The sequence below is a fragment of the Centroberyx gerrardi genome, chromosome 14, assembly GCF_048128805.1.
Source record: "Centroberyx gerrardi isolate f3 chromosome 14, fCenGer3.hap1.cur.20231027, whole genome shotgun sequence".
NCBI classification, from domain to species: Eukaryota; Metazoa; Chordata; class Actinopteri; order Beryciformes; family Berycidae; genus Centroberyx; species Centroberyx gerrardi.
In genome coordinates, this window is record NC_136010.1 from 20,064,892 (window position 1) to 20,087,176 (window position 22,285).

Here is a 22,285-nt window from a genome sequence, read left to right on the forward strand (position 1 = left end):
TCATCAAGATGACAAGCATCCTCTATCATTAAGGATAAAGTACTTTTTATGCAGATTAAATATAAAAGATGAACATTATGCATTATTCACATCTTTCAAAGATTTTCTTTGTGAATGTTATATGTTGAATGGTGCATTTTATAGTTTCACCTTATATTTGCCTTGTTAGAAGTAACAGTAGGCCTATTTTCCAATGGACATATAACCATAAAAACTTATAAATATTAGACTTGCTTTAAATTAACACGTGTCATACATTCATGTTCAATATTTTGGGAGACACAATATATAATATTGCTCAATACTAAGTGACTGACTTCAATAGAGAAATGAAAAGCAAAATTTGAATAACAAGGCATCGGCTTGAGGGGTAAAGTAATTATAATGTTAGTATTTATAATATTTGAGTCTGTTAAGCGTTACATGTTATCTCAGTTCTTTGCGAGACATTGGAAAAACAAAATTTGAATACTTTTTGTCATTTTCTGTCAGATTAAATAAAATATAACTTTATTAATCATCCCATAGTGTTGTGTTGTTTTATAGATTTTTAACCTTTGAAGAAGGAAGGAGATGTATATCAATTACGGAGAAAATCCCTCTCAAGAAAATTGGAGAGAGGACATTCTTAGTTGACTAAACAAGACAATTCATCTTATTGGGAAACATCATACAGGTTTTTGAGTGCAGCTGATGTGATGTAAAGAGACAGTCGGACAGGTTCAAACCCTGTGCCGGCACACATCTGCCCTGCTGAGGTGCTCTTGAGCAAGTCACTGAATCCCAAACTGTTGATACTGGCTCTGGCCTCCCTGTGTAGGAGGCAAGTGAAAACAGAGTTTCTTTTAACAGGGATCAATAAAGTTAATAATAATTGATCATTCTCCTCCTTACCATCATCATGTCTGGTCAGAAGCAGTAGGTGGCGCTAATCCATCTTAGCGTTGGATGCATCCACTTCAAAAAACACAAGAAGAAGAGTAAACGGAAATTACGGAAGCTTCTTTACCTGACGAAGATAGATAAACAAACAAAAGAAATCCGTTATTTTTCTCACATTTTGAAGTCTAAGTGACTTTTAAAGAGTATTTCATTAATGGATATTTCTACTAGAAACTATTTGTTATCATCAATCCTCAATAACTAAGAAAAAGAAGCGCTAACGCCTCAACGGAGTATAGCTAACGTTAGCTAGCTAGCTAAGTTAGCTGGCAGGCTACGTAGCTAAGTGGTTGGCTCGACATGTTTATTTTAGTACTGGGACGAAGGAGCGAGACATGATGGCATGAAACTGTCGCGGTGTTAGCAAGTAGCTACACTTCGCTCACTTTAAGGTAGATTATGCATTCTCTTATTGCTGTACGTTACCTAACTAGCTACCTAGAAAAATAAAATTATGGCTTAAGTTCTTTGCATCTACTCATCAGTCAGTGCACGATAGCATACAACATGTGCATACTCTGCATAGATACACTAACGGCCAACCTTACCAGCTCAGCATTGCTCAAAATCATAACAGAGTTTGGCACAAATGGCTGTTTTGACCCTGTTTTGTCAGTGTATCCTGACGACACTTAACTATGACAGGTGTTGATAAGCGAGTAATGTCATGTTTCACTTTCTCCACCAAAGATTGGAAGTTCTTGGAGCGCAGGTCGAAAACTTGGCTTGAGTTTTACAGGAATTGCACTCCGCAAGCTCTGTACATCGTCACCATGGCGTGGGCTCTGAAGCTGCCGCTCACCGATGAAGTGATCGAGTCCGGTCTGGTCCAGGACTTTGATGCGAGTCTCTCAGGCATTGGCCAGGAGCTCGGAGCTGGGGCCTACAGTATGAGGTACAGTAGCCCTATATATCACTTACACTGTTGGACTGAATAGTGCTGCACGTTGAGCATTGAAAAGGGATGTCATCTGGTCTCTGACTCTGTTATATACTGTCAAAAACAGTATTAATTGGTTTAAAACTGAAGACATATCTTCTATTGGTTTTGTTTGCAGGCTGTGATGCTTTTCAGTCACAGCAATGGCACCTTCATGTTGTCTCTCCTTCAGTTTTCACTTTATGAAACCATATCACTTGCTCACCATGCTTAAGTGTCAGGAGGAGTTTGTGTTTTCACTTGACCCCGAGCAATAACCATGAGATTTAATGAATATTGAACTTGTTTTGTAGTTTGTTCCACAGACAGACTGAAAAACATTTTGATGTGTGGTTTTTAGTGTAGTCAAATACATCTGAGGTTCATTTAGAAACGTAGTTGTGTTAGACTTTTCTAAGTCATTTACAGAAGTCATCTGTTGAGCTCCTATGTATGGAGTAAACATCCTGATTGGGGATGCTCTAGTTGGGTTTTTTTGATCTGAGATACCAATCCCAATTATTTAGTAAGAAAATAATCCTATTCTGATTGAATCTGTTTTTTTATGTACAGTTTCTTTCAGATTTCTCTCTTCAGTTTGGCCAAGTTAGAGTACAGTTTGAACCGAAAAGTGACTTTATAATTACTTTGAATTGACATGTGAATAAATGAGGTCCTGCACTGATAGATAGTAGAATGTCAAGTATATCACTAGGTGCAGATGGATTGCAAAGCAACGTGCTGCTCAGATGATAAAAAATGCTTTCATAAAATTTGATTGGACGATTAGAGTTGGCCTGTCACTAATCAGCAGATAACTGATGTGTTTATAGTGAATATCTGCATAGATCTGTGAATTCCTGTTGATGACTTTAAAGTTTGAATAGGCATTTTATCCATATGATGTTCGTAGGGTCTTTACCTGTTGTTAGAAATTGGCTCTCACAGACAGTTTTCATCATGCCAATTGTGTGAAATCAATTTAGGTTTCGCTGACTCAAGCACATTGCTTTGCTGGAGAAAGAACGCTCTCTTTCAGTGTCTTTTTTTTGGTTTAGTAAGTGCTCTGTTACATGATACTGTGCAATCTGCAAAGTGCCTGTTTGTTACTGAAATTCTTCTGTTGAGAGGAGAAATGAGATACACAGGCTGGATACCTTGGTATTTGGTAGTGCTGCCCTAGTTACCTCCATTGTAATTAATGAACTGCAAAGCTGCAGAACATAATAACCCACCCTTCAGTTTCTAATGGCTTCTCATGATGTTTGGTAGTGCAGGACTATCCATTTGATTTAGCCTTGTTCTGTCTCATGAGGTTGAAAGTAGCCTAATTAATTCTAACAGTTGAACATCAGGATTCATTTTCTGTAGAATTATTTTAAGCAAAGGAAAGGATATAAATGTTTCCCACAATCACGTGATTAGGCTTTGCCGGCTTACTGAGCACATTGCTGTTTTGTCTCTGTTCTCCAGCGATGTGCTTGCCCTCCCCATCTTCAAGCAGGAGGAGTCCAACCTGCCTCCAGACACTGACAACAAGATCCTTCCCTTCCAGTACGTTCTGTGTGCAGCTACCTCGCCAGCCGTCAAACTGCATGATGAAACACTCACCTACCTCAACCAAGGTCAGCATCTGGATCACAGTGACAGCCTTTCACCTTGGTGTGAATTTATTCATAGTGGAAATAAATGACCAAATAATAACACGCAAGTCATGTTTGTTTTTGGTTGGTATTACTACTGAGGGTAGACAACAATTGTGGATGCCTGGTGAAAGAAACCGTCTTTGCGGCAATCGTGTAGGACTTCAGATCTCATTGTTCAGTGTATCATTGCAGGACAGTCCTATGAAATTCGAATGCTTGATAATCGGAAAATGGGGGAGCTTCCGGAAATCACTGGTAAAATGGTGAAGGTAAGATCCTGACACGGCAGTTCACTCATGCATAGTTCAGTGTCTGTCAGGACATACCAGTATAAATGTGTCAACAGCATCTGGATCTTCCTCTAAAGTCGTTGACAACATTGTTCTATGAATTTCAGAGCATCATCCGCGTGGTGTTTCATGACCGGCGGCTTCAGTACACAGAGCACCAGCAGCTGGAGGGCTGGCGCTGGAACAGGCCCGGGGATCGCATCCTCGACCTGGGTGAGCACTGACCGAGCATCTCCCTGTCTCTTCGAGAAATGGCTGGTCTGCTCTGGATGGATCCAGAGGGATCTGGTTTGGATGTACTGGGTTGGATTTGTGTGTGTGGCGAGAATGTTGCTGTGCAGCCTTGTATGTATATTAACCATCCAACAGATTTTAGATAACGTCAGTTCAGGATGTTGACTGTTCACATGACATTAGGGTTACTTGACGTTAGAGACCTTTAACATAAGTCTGCTAGGTGGCTTGGTTTGAACTGAGTTATAAGCACAGGGTTTAAATTACATTGGTAATATTTTGGAGCAGATGGCGTGGATAAAGAACACTTTTGATAACAACCTGTTTCACATTGATCCATTGCAGATATCCCCATGTCAGTTGGCATGATCGACCCCAGGGCTAACCCTACTCAGCTTAACACTGTGGAGTTCCTTTGGGACCCATCAAAAAGAACCTCAGTTTTTATCCAGGTAGCATGACGGACAACACTGTTGTTTTCCCAGCACATATTGTAACTTCCCTTCCTGTGTAATCCTGAATTAGTTTCAGCTTTAGAAGGATTGGCACTGATCTCAGGCAATTTAAAGCACTTTGTTATCATTGAGCTAAGCTTGTCTAACATTTAGTGTACTCATCCATTCTGTTTGGCAAACTGGCAAGCACACTGAATGTAATTCTCTGGGCGGTAATTACTAATACAACAGTTTTGCTAAAATGTGTTTAGCTCTTGTTTTTTTTTTACTGAGCCAAGCTTTAAATTATGTCATCATGTCCCGTATAGGTTTCAATTATATATTCCTTTCCTTGCTTTAGGTTCACTGCATCAGCACAGAATTCACCATGCGTAAGCATGGAGGAGAAAAAGGCGTGCCTTTCCGTATCCAGATTGACACTTTTAAAGAGAACGAGGGTGGAGAGTACACAGAACACCTCCACTCTGCCTCCTGCCAGGTCAAAGTGTTCAAGGTGCGAGGAATGAGCGAAAGACAAAAGAAAGAATATAATTTAAATACTGCATTACAAAAGTTAGTTGCATTGCTATCTTTGATCTTGTCATTCCCAATCACCACGTTGATGACCTCACATGACCTTTTGCAGCCTAAAGGTGCAGACAGGAAGCAGAAGACGGACAGGGAGAAGATGGAGAAGAGGGCGCCACAGGAGAAGGAGAAGTACCAGCCCTCCTATGAAACCACCATCCTGACAGAGGTTAGCATGGCACCAAAGTGTGAAGTGGGGGTGTATGATATGAGTCTTAGAGAGGAAGAGATGAAGGGCAGCTTGGATAAGAAGAAGGGTCATCAAAATTAAATTTAGTAACCTTTTATTTAACTGAGAAGGTCAATGAGGAATACATTCTTATTTACAAGAATGGCCTGGAAATAGAACAAGGAGTGGTGGGGGTGCAGGGGTCAAAATTAATAGAGCACTGGTTTAGGTTTACATGTAGTTAATTTGTACATACAAACTATTAAAAAGTGGAAAGAGGGAGAGAAGAAATACAACCTGTCTGGGTGAGACAAAGAAATTCCATGGGACTGAAAAATCTAACTGAAAGAGAAAAGAAATTAAGTTGACAAACAGTGACACAGGTGAATTGGGCAACAGAAACCAAATAACATCAAAACTCAAACACAGAGCATGACAACAACATGCATAAATAACAAGTAAGGGAAACTGAACATAGACATAACAACAGGAAAAATGGGCCACTAAAACGTTTCACCAGGGAAGGTTGTAGATTATAATCTGTGTTTTTAAGGTTATCGAGGTGTCAGCGTAACAAACGTGTCGGTCTGTTGCAGTGCTCTCCCTGGCCTGAGGTCACTTACGTCAACAATTCCCCGTCTCCTGGCTTCAACACAACACAGCACAACAGCTTCCCAGTTGCAGAAGGGTATGAGTGTATGACGATTTCTGCCAATGCTGCATGATTAGTGCTGCTCGCCGTAAGTGAATGTTTATTTGCTGATAAACAGATGCACAGCGGATACGCAGGGCTAGAAAGAAACACGTGTGATACATAGATGCTTCTTAATGCTGATGACACCAGTAGGATTTCAACATTCTTCCCCAGTTCCAACATTTTGCATTTCTCATCCTTTATAGAAATGGATCACCCAACCACCAGCCCGAGCCTGTCGTTCAGGCAGCAGATGTAAGTACAAGTGCAATTTCCCTCTCTGGATTTTTTGTCTGGCTGCACCCCGCCTCACCAAGCCCCTGCATGTTAACAGCGTCAGTATATTCACAAATGCAAAGCTGACATTGTGGCTGGCATCTTCCTGCCTCCTGGCAAATTCACTGAAGCACTTTCAAAACATACAGTAAACAAAGATAAGCCTAACCGAAACACAGGGGTATTCTCCTTCAACCCCCAGTGAACACATGTCACTGTGACATGGTAGGTTTTTTGATGTTTCAGAGTGAACTAGCCATTGATCCAAGGCTTCTAATTTTTTCACCTTGAAAAGATGCCTTGTCAGGGTCTTTTTGGGCAGCTGTCTAGCTGATATTTTGGTGTGCTTAATACGCATATGGGGCACAACAAGGAATGAAGGCAGGGGGGAGTATTGAGGCTGGCCACTTTCTAATCTAACCCAAGCAGGATTTATAAACCGTTGAGCAAATTAAACTGTTACATTATTTTCATCCGCATTTATTTATTAATGAGATAAAATGAATTCCTGACTAATGGGGACTGATTCGTGCAAATTGATTTTGAGAGCACCAATTACTGTGCTACCAGGACTAGTGACATCCAGTTAGTAAGTGAACACTGACTTATCTTCAGTGTCAGTGTCCAGCTTTAAGAGACTAATTTGCTCAATATTGGTTGGTTTTTCATAGACTCAGAAAGCTTGAGTCCCCTCTTTGCATCAGACTGCCAAATCTGATGCACTAGACGGTCAAATTTAAGCCCTGCAAAAGGTTTTCCTCAGCTTAAGAAGTGCCATGGTGAGAGGAATCTACTGTATGTATGCGTGGTTTCTGGTGGTAAAGCCCATGTTTTAACCCCTTTCCTCTTTCCTCCCATTCTGTCATATCTCTTCTCTTTAAATTATAATGTAACGTGTATTGATATTGTATTTGCCAAGAACAAGACACTTTAGACCTAATTGAGCTGCTAAGGCAATGTTGGTGGGAGTTTAGATTTTCTAGAATTATGATTGGCCTATTTGTTGCTTTATGTAAGTTATCTTCCAGTTTCCTTCTATGTTGATATATATTTCTTATGGTGATCTGTTTGTTTTGCCAGTGTGTTACCCAATGCTTCATCCTGTTTTATCCCAATTAACTGCAGGCACAGTTTGTATGTTTGGGGAAGTTTGAAAGAACAAAGTAAATGAAAGACATTTTGCCATAGAGATAAAACAGTTTTATCTCTTTCAGTTGTTGCCTTTCAGTTGTCATCTACACAGTGAGAGCAACAGGGTATGTTTGAATTTATTTGCTGCTTTCTTCCATAAATTATGAGGTTTTGCTTTTTCAAAAGCAAAAGTGGGCAATGTATTTGGTGGGATAGCTGTGTTTGACAATGGTGTATCTGATGAGATTCCTATAATTTCTGTTAAGATGTTTGCTCAGACAAATTATTAACAAAGATAAGCTTTTCCAGTTGGTTTTATTCTTATTCTTTATTTACATGCTGAACAAGTTGTAAGCTAACTATAGAGGTCATAATATCAGGGAAGCAATAACCTGCCTACTGTTGAACACTAGAATTCAATAGGGTCATGAGTGTGTGTTTGTGTGTGTAGTTTACAAGGCAACAGCAACGTATTTCTTTCTAGCCAGTAGGTTATTTTTTCTTAGTTAAAAGAGGAAGATTGAATATAAATAAAAAGAATAGTTTGACAAGTACCAATGAGGAGACTCATCTGCTGGACTGTGTTAGTAGGACAGACACAGAAGATTGTGTCAAAGATTCTAGGGAGCTAGTCCTGGTGAAAACAAATGATCATCAGCTGGCTGAAAGGAAGCATATCGGTAACGCTTGTGGTCAGTCACCATTTGCCACTCTAAGTTTGTTGCAAATCCAAAATTTTAAAGTTTTCCTGAATAGAATAAAAGATTTTAAGGATCGTAATTCGTAGGTGTATATTTTCTTGCAGTGGATTCATACATTTCTTTCAGTGAGACAGTCATTTCACACCAGACCACTAGGACTGGCTACTAAGATTATCGCTGAGATGATTGTGATTAAATCTTTTGTCCCTGTTTCTGTCTGTCTGTCTCATTCTTTTCCTCTCAGAATTTGTTACCCGCAGCAACACCACAGGATGCACAACAGTGGCTTCACAGAAACCGCTTCTCACCCTTCTGTCGGCTCTTCACCAACTTCTCAGGTAAGACAGCTCCTGACCACAGAGTTGGCACAGATACCCATTACGTCTGGCATAGTGTCACTTTGAACGACTGGTTCAGAATAGCTTGACTCAATTTTCGGGGTAGCAGAGTGGCGTAGTGAGTAGAGAGGACCTGGGTTCAAGCCTGCGTGTCGGCATGCATCCACCCTGCTGAAATGTCCTTGAGCAAGACACTGAATCTCTACCAGCTTCAGCGGCGCTGGTTTGTAGCTGAACCAGCACTTGACCTCCCTGTGGAGGGGCCAAGTGAAAAGAGGATTCCCCTACAGGGATCAGTTTGTGATTTAGATGCACATATCAACTAGTTGAGTCACCAAGACAAACCCCTTGTTGTGTAGTTAGGTTTCACATGTGTTTGGAGGGGGTTTACACTGTGAAGGTTGAGAGCAAGGTCTTGTTTGTGTACCAGGGGCAGACCTGTTGAAGCTGACGAGGGAGGACGTCATTCAGATCTGTGGGCCGGCAGATGGCATAAGGCTCTTCAACGCACTGAAGGGACGGTGAGTCTCCTCCTTTCATTTAATTCTGTGTTGGAATATGTTATTAACGTTACTAATATGCCAAAGAAAGGCCTCACAAGTTCACTGACATCAGCATTGTGTTGCTCTGTGTGGATTTTGTGTCTGCAGGGTGGTACGTCCGAGGCTGACCATCTATGTTTGCCAAGAGTCTCAGCAGGCGCGGGAACAGCAACAGAAACATGAAAACGGAGATGCTACCAGTAGCACTTTCTTCGGTCAGCCTGTATTCATGGTTCATGCATGTCTGTTGTAACATAATGCATAAATTAATGTGTGAATTACACTCTGCTAATGAAGCAATGAGCCACAAGACACTGTGCTTTACAGTGATTTCAGAGCAGCTAGGAGTCGTTGTTAGGCACGACACAAAGTGGTGGTAACACAGCATTGTAATAAAAAAGACAGACAGCAAATGTTAAAGTGGTAATCTACGAGATGGATGTTTTTTTTAATTTTGGCAACATCTTTGGTGATAAGCGGTCAATGGTGTGGTGTTTCTGCTCTGCATTTCCCAGAGATCACGTGTCAATCAAACTGACCAGTACTGTGACATTTTTTTACTTGAATTTTCTGTTGATGACGTTTGAGTTTCTGTAGGTGGCGCTCTTTTCTTTGTCTGTTCAGCCATGGTGGCTATCGCTGCTCATGCTAACTACCCAGTCCTTCTATTTATTCCAAACAAACCACTGTTAGTGCTGCCTGAAACGTAACATGCATCACTTCCTGTTCACCAGAGGATTTTCCCTGGGAAAAACCTACCTGATACCAGATGTTTAGAACAGCAAATGTTAAAGCGTTCTTGAACTGGGTATCGGTTGAATCACTGTTGCGTTTTATCAGTCAGCCATAAAGAGTAGCAAAATGGACATTTATTTATATGAAAATGTCACAAATTATTACTTTAAACAAATCTTATATCTAATCGCTAATAATGAAATGGTAATAAAAAGAAGAATGATTAATTGCTATTTTTCTGCCAGGCAATATAGGTCTTGAACAGTAACTAAACAGAGTTGTTGCTAAATGACACATAAGTACCGGTGTGAGTGGTGATTTACAGTTAGTGCTTTAATATTTAAATGAACCATTATATGGTCGCAGATTTGCGTTTATTGGGCGTTTTACAACGGCTTTGAATGTGAGCAGGCAAATGAGAACTCAAGATTGAAACTAACTGTTATATAATGGCGATTTGGCTCTGAATTATATTACACTGTATTGCATTATATTGTTTAATACACAAAATGCAGACATACAGTAGTCACTTATCTGTCTAAAACCATAAGGCAATCGTAACACGTTTTCACAAATTGCATAAGGATCATTGTGAATTTATTGAAATAACAGTGGGAAAATAATAACAGCTGTGCTCTTGCCTGCTTGTCTTCCTGCCTGCAGTGTATCACGCCATCTACCTGGAGGATCTGACAGCTGCTGAGCTCACAGAGAAGATTGCTCAGCTGTTCAACATCTCCCCCAGACAGATAAGCCAGATCTTTAAACAGGGTCCCACTGGCATCCATGTACTGGTTAGTGATGAGGTAAGATCACCTTTCTTCTGTTCTACCTTTAGTCTCTGTCTGTTATTAAGGCTACACTTACAAATGTTCACATATTATAGACCAATCATCATCACACATGCTAGTTAATATCTTTAAACTGTTCGGCAGGTATAGACTAAGATCAGGCATTTATGTCTCCGTTTAACATTTGCTCTCTTCTTAACAGATGATTCAGAACTTCCAGGATGAAGTGTGTTTTGTTCTGGACACAATGAAAGGTAAATGAGCTTGGCAGCAATAAAAGTTCCTCAGTGACATGATAGTGCAAATGTTACTCTCTCAATTTCTGGGTTATCTTCTGGTTTTTCTGTTTCTATATTTAACATAGTCAGAGCCATGATTAACTTTATCGTTGCAAGTTTATTTTTAACAGCCTGCCCTGTTTTTCTTGTTTGCCAGACGACACGAATGACGGCTACCACATCATCTTGAAGTGAATACTGAGCAGGAGAACAGTGTTGCCTTGCTCTCTTCTTTAGACCCGATCCTGTCAGCCCCTCTAGAGCTTCATTCTCCTCGCTCTTCCTGGAACGTGCGGAGATGACCCAACGATTCTCTAGAGGACGCTGCGGGAACGTGCGACCGAAGCACCTGGCCCTCTCCTCTCTATACCTTATTGTCTTACTTCTGAAGGAGTGACTCTGTTGCCATAATGAAGCAGCATTCTCCTTGCCCTGCCGCTGTCTCTCTTAAATGGTTACGTTTTCCTCTATGTCGCTTACGTCTCATGGAAAAGAGGTTAGAGGCGCCATGGCCAGTGTCACTGTTTCTTTGTTAGCCGAGCATCTGGTGTGCCAAAGCTCTGTGCTTCAGAATCATGAGTTTGTTGTCCCTGTTTTTTTTTTTTTTTAAAGAAAGAAAGAAAATTATTCTGACAGTACTTGACCTTCAACCTGCAATGCAGCATGGTTTCCCCTCATCCTGCTAGGCTGCCTTACTTGATCCACGTTAACCAGTCTGGAAGGAACATGGCCACACTTTGACAGCTAATGCAATCACACAGGTACAGGAAAGAAGCATGAGAAGCCTCAAAGTCAGCCATCAGGACATCAAGAGTCCTCTGTCCTCCCCAAACTGTTTGCCTGTTTGCCCTCTTGTGAGAGAAAATGAAAAGATTTTCCAGACCCCTGAACACTGTTAGGACTGTGCAGGTTCAACATATTGTCACCCATCATGGTTTTTATTCATGAATCTTGAATGACGATGAAACACTGCCTACTTAAGTGATCACAGTAGCAACACCAGCAGCCTGTCTCTGGTCCACGTGCTGTCTGTCCCCATCAGCTTATTTAGCACGTCAGTATCTCATTACTTTGGCCATTTCAAACATTCATTTTGAGTAGACAGTTGTTTTAAAAATGTTTTCATGATGAATCATGTGTTACTTTTACAGTTTTTATAATCTTTTTAACAGATGTATGTTCCTCCATCATTGTTTTTGGACATTACCACTCCCAAATACTAATACATGTAGTGGGTTGTTGGGCACACCAGAACTGCATGTGGAAAGATATAGTTAGTTTATGTTCAGTCCATTGTACTGCTTACATGAAATGGATAGCTTGGCATTTTAGATGTTGTTCATCTTTGCCTCATCTCATTATTAAAATACTTACCCATATGCTGTCTGTCTTCTGTCTATTCCTCTTTACACTATTCTCAAAATTGGAACACTTTTGTGAAAATGTTGAGGTTTTTGCTTTATCTTAAACCTCCTCGAGCTCCTTAGGCAACTCATAACGGTGACAAATGATTTCATTTATATTTTGCGCATAGATTTCGTTTTTTGGACACTGGATATGGAGGTTTACTGTATGGATATGGATAGCCATTTTGTTGCTATGGAAACTGCTTTTTTGACAAGGGATAATTATATAGTTAGTTCACGTCATATACTGTAAATCAGAATGTATTATGATGTAGGTTTACTTAGAAAAACAATCTGTATCATGAGATAATTTTGCACGACTGTGACTGCACATTATGAACAAAGAAGCCATTATCACTTCATTTCCCAGCATGCGTGGCGCAGGGCATGTCTGTGATGTCACAATAAGTATATATGGCTACAGGGAAGAATTCCTTCCTCCATTGTTACATTGTAACAAACCGGGCTAGGGGCAAAGGGGGGAGAAAGGCGTCATTTTGTCTGAAAATTTTGCAACATTCTGACACCAAATAAAAGAGGCCCGTCCGCGTTCATGCAAGAAGACAGCAAGCAAAATACAGCCGATTGAACCCGCCCTTGTGAGAAAAGGATAAACGAACACAGATGTCAGCGGATTTCTCCATTGGAAGCAATTCAAGGCTCAAACCAGGAAGATAAGACATTCGGCTGTTTACATTCATATTGTGACGATAATGATGGAAATAAATCTCAGCTAACCTATATGACGTCCTTCTTCCCACCGTCTGCCCTTTGGTTTAAATGGATAGGCATGCAACATTTAAATAGCACCCGTAGTACTAATAGACAGCTTCTATGTTTCTTACAGTGTGTAGAACAATGAGCATGGAGCCTAAGTAGCCCAATTTGCTCCGAAATAAGTGTTACAAATTGACAATCACGCAGCTTTCAGTCAGATCACTTCGGGTTACCATTGCTTCCCTGTAGTAGTCTGGATACTGGTTTAGGGATATCGGTTTTGCAGGAAAAAAGCATCTCAGCAGGGCGTTAAAGATTCATGTGCAGCTCGCATTGGAAAAGGAAACGACCAGCGAGTTGGTTGGAATAAGGGTCCCCGTTTCTGCCCCAGGTAAGAAGGTTTAGTATTTCATTAACCGGGCGCTTTGCCATTGTGTGTTAGCAAAATGGGATGACCTGGTATTCTGGAGAGAGAGGGCGGTCGAGCCGTAGACTGTCAGACTGATAGCCTACATCCAGCCTCCCCCAACAGTCTAGTTGTCAGTTCCTGCATCCGTTAAAGGTTTACCCAGTCATACAGATGTCACATCAAAGCTAGAAGACCCCATAGGAATACTGCAGGAGATAGAAATGCCATAACGTACGCTAAAGTCACTATAAACTCACTATTGACTACCGCAGACACACTGTAAGGCCCTATAGGAATATTACAGGAATGTTACAGTGATTTTTCATCAGGGGAATTACTGCATGCAGCCCTGAATTTGTTTTAGGAGCCGGCTGTCAAAGAAAGTTACATGTTGAGCCTAGTCACAGAATATAGCCCCGACTGGTCTGTTTGTGCTTTATGAAATACTGAAACCCAATTGGGAAATGGTCTGTCTTGGTGGTAGAGCCATGACAATATGTCTAGGAACCTAAAGGCCTGTCCTTCGTCACAGCCTCTTCTGGTATTATATTTAGCCTAGTTTATAACCTCGGTATTGCAAATAGCAACTTAAAAAGTGAATGGATAATGGCTCATTTGCAGCAGCTGTCCCATTTGGGAATGAAGATGCATTACTTTCAATACAAGCACCTAACGAGATAACCCAGTTGATGATTTGCCTTATACAGGTTGTTTTCTCAATAGAACCCCTTTTCAAAAGAAGAACTATAGTAATCCTATAATACATTTAGAGGGATACTATGCAAATATTACAGCAAAAATAAAACTCCCTATGGGAATATGTTATTAATACCATAGAAGACAAAAATATAATAAGGTCAAAGTACTATAAACTCACTTTAGAGTACCATAGACACACTGTAATATAGTGAGTTTTTGTTAGGATTTTGTCTGAACAATACCCATCTAAACTTTAAGAAAGGTAGGGGTGACAGAATACTTGCAGAATACAATGATTCATATCTATTTAAGTGCCTCCTTGTTTAACTCCTCCTGATGATGCGATTGATCAGACTTGCCTTGAGCTTTCAAATTCTCTGTTATTGATACCCCCCCCCCCCCTCCCGCCCCCCCCTCCCCTTTGCTGTTTTGAGCAGAATTAAGAGCAAAAGACCATGAAGCCACAGAGATGATTTGCTTCAAGGCTGTTCATATAAACCGTGCTTGCCTAGTTGCCATGGTGACGTTCCCAGACTTGATGATTTCAGAGTAGGATTTCATGTGAGATGGGGGGGGAGAGAGAGGGAATGATGGGGCAGGAATACAGATGAAAGTAGACGGGGCCAAAAGCTGATGTCACCTTTTCCGTGGTGTTGAGAACTGACATTACACAGGTGCAGTCTGAAACAACCATCCTGCTGTTCTTAGGTGGCTGCAAATCCATATTTGATGTTACTGTTGCATGTTTGTAAACCGATAAATGAGGTTTTTCTCAGCTGACCCTGGTTGATGCAAATTAAGCCGTTAGTGCCACAAGTCATCGGCCACTGTCTTTCATTAGTAAAATGGAGTTTCAAGATTGCAACTCATCACATCTTTGGGTTCAGTTTTATACGCACCACGCTGGTGCCAAGTGTGCGTCCTCAGTCTTTCTCTTGCTGGAAGTGTGCTACTCTGTCTTCCCCCTCAGACACCAAGTTTCCATGGAGGCAGGTTCGTCCCTCAGCCTCAAGCGAAGATATGAGGAGGTGGACAACAGCTCTCCGTTCTCTACACCTAAGGATTCTGACGATGACATTTCCAGCAGTGACAGCGCCGACAGCTGCGATAGCCTCAACCCCCCTTCCAGCACTTCATTTACACGTAAGGATCAAAGGGAAACCGCTGACGCATACACAATCAAACCAATATACTGTAGTGGCTACTCAGAGCAAATTAGCTGCTGAAAGGAATGGTCAGAGTCTATAAAAAAAAAAAGATGATTTTATTACTCAGGTATTACATTGCAATCTCTCATCTCGCTCCACTCTCCTTTCTGCCCGTATCAGCAACCTCCATCCTCAGACAGCACAAGCCGTCACCGGGGGGGAAGCGGGTGCGTTTTGATGTGGTGACGGTGTATTACTTCCCCCGGCGGCAGGGCTTCACCAGCGTGCCCAGCCAGGGGGGCAGCTCCCTGGGCATGGCCCGCCACCACTCCTCCATCAGACACTACACACTGGGCGAGTTCGCCCGCGAGCAGGAAAGCAGCCACCGGCACACTCTGCGCCAGCACCTGCGCCAAGAGAAGCTCAACGCCCGCAAGATGAAGGTAAGTTCACACACGTCATCCAAGAGTGTGGGATTGAGCAGTGGATTAAAAGGATGGGATATGCAATAATAATCATAGATGAATAATAACTTGTGTTCAAAAGTACCTCTCTTTGACTCAGGTATACAATGTTTTCTCACAATTTGGTTAAGGTTGGGTTTTGGGTTTTGTCATGGTTAAATAAGAATTTTTTTTGTTGAAAATGAAAACTTCACTCACAGCAGAAACCTTCTTCTCAGAGTTGAAGGTAAATGGATCCACCTGTTCACCACCCAAACCTGCACACCCTGACTTTCCAACACGCTATTTCAATGTCAAGCTACTGCCTGTTTCAGACAAGTGAGCACTGCCTCCTGTTTCACTCGATATCATACAAAATTAGGGTGCATTACTTTTTGTAACTATAACTATGAATTTAATATGAGATCAGGCTGAAGTATAGGACAAGTGTCTGGGCAAAATTGGGCCCAATCAGCGGCCTCACTTGAAACACTGATTAGAACTCTATCTGAAAGTCCTAGTGTGTTTTTGAAGTATCAGTCTTTAGAAGGGGGATTCTTATCCAGCACTTGAGTTTTAAAATAATGAATCAGCCTCTTCGCTGTCTAACGCTCACGCTGCCATCCTCCACCTCTCCTACACAGCTGACACGGAACGGCACGGTGGAGTGCGCCCAGGCGGACCTGCTGACGCTGGAGGACGTGTCGGACGAGGACCTGGATGTGGAAGGGGTGGAGGTGGACGACTGTTTCTTCCTCCAGCCGCTGCCCACCAAGCGCCGCCGGGCCCTGCTGCGAGCCTCCGGCATCGCCCGCATAGACGCCCGGGAGAAAGCCGAGCTGCGAGCCATCCGCCTCTCGCGAGAGGAGTGCGGCTGCGACTGCCGCTTGTACTGTGACCCTCGCCACTGTGGCTGCAGCCAGGCCGGCATTAAGTGCCAGGTAATGATTGTTGGCTTGTGCATGTGCAGAAAGGAGAGATCCATTATGCATCGTACGCCTCGCTAAGTGTTTAAGGATCACACTCCCACACTCCCTTCACTGCTCACAAGAAAATCTATTCCTTCTTTACTTTTTAATTGAAAGCCATATATGCAAGTATTTTTTCTGTATTAGACACTCTCTGCCTGCTTTCTCACTCTGTCTTCTCCTATTTGTATACTTTAATTGTCCCCCTTGTACTGCATCATCTACCATTCTTCAGAGTTTTCCTTTTGCAGAACAGGAGGCCGTTATGTAATTGAGTCTGGCCCAGGAAATTAATTGCAACCCCAGTTGGATTTGTGCATTAATATGCACTTTATTCTACTTTTTCCTGTAGAAATAAAATAAAACTGAAGCTGAAATCCTTATGTCCACATCTGCTTATTTCCCCAGGTGGACCGGATGTCCTTCCCATGTGGCTGCTCTAGGGATGGCTGTGGCAACTCAGCAGGCCGTATTGAGTTCAACCCTCTACGTGTCCGAACTCACTACCTGCACACCATCATGAAGCTGGACCTGGAGAAGAGGAGGATGCTGGGACAGGGGGCCGGGGAACAGTATGCTGAGTCCGACCTGATATCCTCACCCTCGTCCACTTGCCCTCCTTCTCCAGACCTGTCCTCAGTAGCTGGCCTAGACTCTGAGCTGGAGGAGAGCGAGGTGCAGACAGTCGTGGAGGTTCAGGATCTCCTGGCAGAGCAGGACATTCTGGAGCGAGAGAACGAGACAGCTGTGTTGCACCTGCAGAGCGCAGAGGAGCAGGAGAGGAGGGAGAGGGAGGAGGCCGAAGGGGAGACGGTGCAGCGCGAGCTGGGCGCCGCAGCTCTCGGGGAGCAGCCTCTCTGCCTCCTGCCCAGTGCCTTGGGAGGGGAGCTGCCTGAGCAGGCAGGGGTGGAGGGGGTGGAGCAGGTCCTCCTGCAGGGACCGTTCCCCACGGGGGCCACGGTGCTCTGCATCACCGACACCCAGGAGGAGAGCCCCCCCGATCTCCTCAAAGACTCAGCCTCTCTGCTCTACTACCAGCTCAGTCCTATAGAGACTGGGGCCTTTGAGTCTCTGCGCAGGGAAGAGGAGGCTGAGCAGGAGGAGTGTACGGCCAGAGAACAAGAGGTGAGAGGAGGCGAGCGTGTGGAGAGAAAACAAGGAGGATTAGAGGAGTCTAAGGATGATAAGCATGGAGACATCACCTGCAGGCAGAGTTTGGGCAAGTCTTCGCCTAATGTGATTCTATGCTCAGAGGAATGTGAGAAGGGAGTGGAGGAGAGGCCCTCGTGTCCCCAGCAGAGCCTCTCCGAGGAGCGGTGCCAAGGGGAGGCCTGCTTGGCCAAGGAGGGAGAAATGGATCGACTGCCTCCCGAGGTTTAGTACTAGCTTCTCCGCAGATGTTTTGCACAATAGCTTCATCTAAGATGAATAAATTACACATTTCACGTTTATTACTGCTATCATCAAGAATGATGTTACATGTTGCAATCTTTAGTAGTGACTGTCATTGAATTATTTGGAGAATAAGCTTGAGTATTACAATGAGGGAGGGGGAATGCTGAAAGCACACACAGATCACTCCCCAGTAGTCGTATGGAAGCAGTTACAAGGAAACATTGTAATTTTAATGGGGGTGACAATCGCGGCCTTAATGGAAAAAACCCACTTGTGTGTAGGAGTCATTTTTTGATGAAAAACTACAGCAAGTAGTGCTTTGTTAATTTCCAGTGCAGCAAATAGAAAATGTAACGTGTGAATGCTAACATAAGCCTTTTGTCTGGTGATGTATAAAGCTATCAACACTGAACACAAATTGTTTCCTGCAGCGTGCGAGAAGCTAGTGCAGTTAGCTACAGACTGGCTCACTTTCCATTACAGCAAAAATGTGCTGTAGTCTTTCAAGCCAAATTAAGGCCACTGATAGTATCCCCCTCTGAGAATAGACCTAATAATCCTGGAAATACTTGTTTTTGTGTACTGTATATGCATTTGCAATGGGCAAGACAGAGCCAAGGTTGCTGCTTTTTTGATCTGTATGCACATTGTGAACCGAGGGCACAGAGTGTTGTGGCTCTCTGCTGCAGTGAGACATGAAGGTAAACCAGCTGAGAGCAGCAGACTAGCACTGGCCTTAGCTGTTACTGTGGCTCACCTTGGACTGCTCACGCAAATGCAGCTTATTTATCAAAAAGACTAGTTTACCTGTAATAGTGACCATTGCAATGCTTATGATATTACACTTCTTTCAGTAATGTGTCTTTTGTGGATTAGATACTGTTGGTTTTGAGCAAGCTGACGTCCTTGCAGTCTTTGTTTTCTTTGAATGAAAGGAAATGTTATTTCTTTCTAGCCGGTGTTGAGACTGTAATGCCATGTAGTCATTCATGTCATGTTTATGCTGAAATGACAGAATAGATCATCCTAGTCTTGCATCTTCACCTCTTTTAATGGGTTGTACTGTAAGGAAAGAGATTATTCTGAATCAAGTCAAATTTCATATGAAGAAAATAGCATTTAAAGAGTCAAAGAAAATGACAGCCTGTGCTGTTTAAAGTAGTTATACGAAATCATGTGATGTTACTAATTTATGGAACAAACTATGACAACAATCTGAATTTGTATTTTTTATGTTTAATCTGTGTATGTTTGTGTGTGTGCGTGTCTGTGAGACTGGAGAGAATGGTGTGTGTGCATCTCTGCGTGCATGTTTATGTATTCGAGAATGGGAGACTGGGGGAGTAGGAGATATATTAGTAAGGATAGATATTTTATTCCTGAAAGGTGCTGTTGTTATAGTTTTACAATTTAGCTTTTCTTTTCTACCATCACGATAAATGTGATTTCAAGGAGACGTTTCTTGATGGCTGATATAAGAAGTAAGTGTATGTGAGAGCCTCTTGTAGGAATGCAATAGCTATTGCACTGCAAATCATTAATTGTGGTGATTATGGAATGAAGTGTTTTGTCATTGAATATGTAAATGCAATCCTATAACATTTCCGGTCTTTAAATGTCTTTTTTATGCTATGTCTGATTAATACTGATCTACATAAGTGTGCCGACTCTTCTTACACAAAATCAATCCTTTGTTGTGTTGCCTGTTATTATGGCTGTTGCTTTCTGTAACAGCTTGCCTAACACAGGATGTGCTGCTGTGTATGAGATGTCTGATGTATTTCTTTGCCTTTTTATTGTCTTAATATAAACCTGCTTAAGAGTTGCACCAAAGCAGTGGTTTCAAACCTAATTAAATGATGCATTCATCCACCAGAGTTTCAGAAATCAGTCTCCTATTGTTATTGTGAGGCTGTGGATTTATTGTGGTCCTCTGTGTTTGCTTGACATGCCTTGACATAGTACCATCCTTGAAGTAATGATAATTACAAGCTGCCTATTGTTGAGTCTTTGTCCTTGGCTTTCTACTAATAGACTTAGGTTTGGGACCACTGCACCAAATTAACTCCAGTACACTACGTGATTGTGTGTTTCTCTGTGTGTGAAAGGGTGTGTGATTGTGGAAAAGACTGATAAAGTTAGACTTCATATAAAAGCTGTGAGAACTACTCTCATGCTAACTGTTGCCTAAAGTGGACAAAAAGGTTTTTATACAAAAATAAAATACTCATTTCAAAAAAGATGAATGTTATTGTGTGCTGTGCTTCTGCCATGAGGTGATAAATCTTGCACTCTGAACATGATCTCAGGACTTAAGGCTACAGGTTATGCTGCTATTGACTGTAATGTCTCACTCCCATGACCTTGCTTTGGCAGGATTCCCAACACACAGGGGTCACTGTAGCTCCAAGTGAGTGGGATGATATTCATATTAAATCAGTTTACAGAAACATGCTATTCAATAACCATTTTTGTGGTTTCACTGTACTCAAAGGTATATGGGAATACTATATACTGGTAGAGGAAGCTTTTACAATAGCTTCCATATACATCTATTGTCCCTGTTTCTCACTCCCTGTAGATGATACTGTTGATACCTTCCCTCCTACAAACCCCATAGTATTTATGCATGATGAACATTATCAGTTTGAGGGATAATTGGAAGGGGTTAGAATTTGTTTTCAAAGTATACAGACTGAAAATATAATTTCTAATCCAAGAAATGTCTTGAATGTATACATTCTCTTTTCCTGTGTTTTAATCTGTTTGATTACTACCAAGCTTAATTGAAAAATGATGTGATGTATGGTATTGTCCCAAGGAGTTGGTAAATCTGGTTTAGACTGTGAGTAGTTACAGTAAGGGGAGACAGAAGAGAGCAGAAAAGGAAAAGCCTTTGTTCTCACTGAGACGCTGGAGTCATGACAATGACCAATGTGTCTGCAGGGTGAAGCACAGCAGGTGACCACTAGATGGCAGTATAAATTCAGTACATTCATGCTAAACGCAACCTGCTCTCTCTGTATCTGTGTCACATAGTGTACATTCATTCCAGCCCTCCATCTGAAATCTCCTGTTGTTTCTTGTAGAAATGAATTGCCTGTGAAGGCAGCAGATCACTCAGCTGTAGTGGAGGTTAACCAACAAGGTTTTCCAACACAGTGTGGTCAGGATCTACGTCTCATCCAAAGCTCTCCCATATGAGTTCTAGTAACAGTGGAGATATTGACAGAGCTTACTATAGCAGGCTGGACTGACCCCTTGTTTATTTACCTGACGCACGCTGGATAAGGAGCATCTTTCATCAGACAACTCTGTATTTCACTCTCACTGTCCTCCTAGAGCAGACTAATCAAGCCCTCAGAGTGATCTGTGTCAGTAAATAAACACATTCAATCTTTTGCACTATCTCCCCTCCACGAGCAGATACTACCCTTTTCCTTATCTCTCGTCATGTGCCTCTCACTTTTCAGTGGGTAATGGCTGATTGTGGAAGCCAAAATATTGTTTCTCCTTTCACTTGAATAGCAGGAAGTGGCTAGCTGGGTAAAGTGACACAATGTCTCCCCTCTATTCCCTGCGCGCCTCGGCCAGAAGTGGCTTCCTATGAGCGATCATTTGCCAATGTAACCCACACAGCTCTGAGGTCTGTGTTTGGGGGATCAGGATGCAGACACACTGTTTTGACATTTGTTTCCCTTCAGCTAGTGCTGCAAAGCAAACACTGGTAGCCATGTACAAATAAGAAAGTCACATCAGAGTTTGTGTGACTTTTTCAAACATAGCTATTGTCTTGCTGCTATCGTGTGTGTGACCATATTGTTAATACAGACACGTCTCATCACTAATTAGTCCAAACTAGAAATTGTCTGATTAAAATTCCCAACCTCTTCTGTGCCACTGTGTGTTTTTTTGTGTGCCATTATTCAGTTAGCCAGAGTTAGTCAGAGCATATGCATTAGGCAAGACCACACACACACACACACACACACACACACACACACACACACACACACACACACACACACACACACACACACACACACACACAATATGCAGATAGGAATTACCTCTGGACCTCTGGAACAATTGTGGCAGCGGTCCACATCTCTGAGAACCATGCATCATGTGTTCAGCCTTTCCGGCCGGTGTCTATCTATTGTTTAACCTCACCAATGGCCGGAAGAACTCAGCCAGGCTGATAGCGTCAGCGCTGATGATGGAGCCCATCACGACTCGCGAGCCTGTGGAAAGACTTTAAGAGGAGATTAAAAACCCATCATCATCATCAGAGGAATGTCTGGAGGCTCGACTCCCACAGCCATCACACAGCCTGACTGTGATAACCAGCGCTCTACTTATTCACAGATATACTGTACAAAATCATCCACT

At 42.2% G+C, this 22,285-nt stretch overlaps 2 protein-coding genes across 3 annotated transcripts; both read left to right on the plus strand.

Moving 5' to 3' along the window:
• Nucleotides 1-986: 986 nt before the first annotated feature.
• tfcp2 (transcription factor CP2) lies at nt 987-12,087 on the plus strand. 2 transcript variants are annotated; one of them, XM_071921393.2, is made up of 17 exons: nt 987-1,334; nt 1,633-1,837; nt 3,335-3,486; nt 3,700-3,776; nt 3,905-4,010; nt 4,377-4,483; nt 4,827-4,979; nt 5,112-5,222; nt 5,819-5,910; nt 6,123-6,171; nt 7,407-7,448; nt 8,269-8,362; nt 8,793-8,883; nt 9,013-9,119; nt 10,303-10,445; nt 10,633-10,684; nt 10,866-12,087. In XM_071921393.2, exons 2-17 carry the CDS (start codon nt 1,716-1,718, stop codon nt 10,901-10,903), a joined length of 1,536 nt encoding a protein of 511 aa, XP_071777494.1. In that variant the 5' UTR covers nt 987-1,334; nt 1,633-1,715; the 3' UTR covers nt 10,904-12,087. The 2 variants fall into 2 exon arrangements, with proteins under 2 accessions (XP_071777494.1, XP_078144255.1); XM_078288129.1 differs by lacking the exon at nt 7,407-7,448.
• Nucleotides 12,088-12,690: 603 nt separating this feature from the next.
• On the plus strand, nt 12,691-20,092 carry csrnp2 (cysteine-serine-rich nuclear protein 2). The gene is made up of 5 exons (XM_071921392.2): nt 12,691-13,222; nt 14,910-15,082; nt 15,268-15,530; nt 16,175-16,471; nt 16,907-20,092. Exons 2-5 carry the CDS (start codon nt 14,923-14,925, stop codon nt 17,876-17,878), a joined length of 1,692 nt encoding a protein of 563 aa, XP_071777493.1. The 5' UTR covers nt 12,691-13,222; nt 14,910-14,922; the 3' UTR covers nt 17,879-20,092.
• The last annotated feature ends 2,193 nt before the right edge of the window (nt 20,093-22,285 follow it).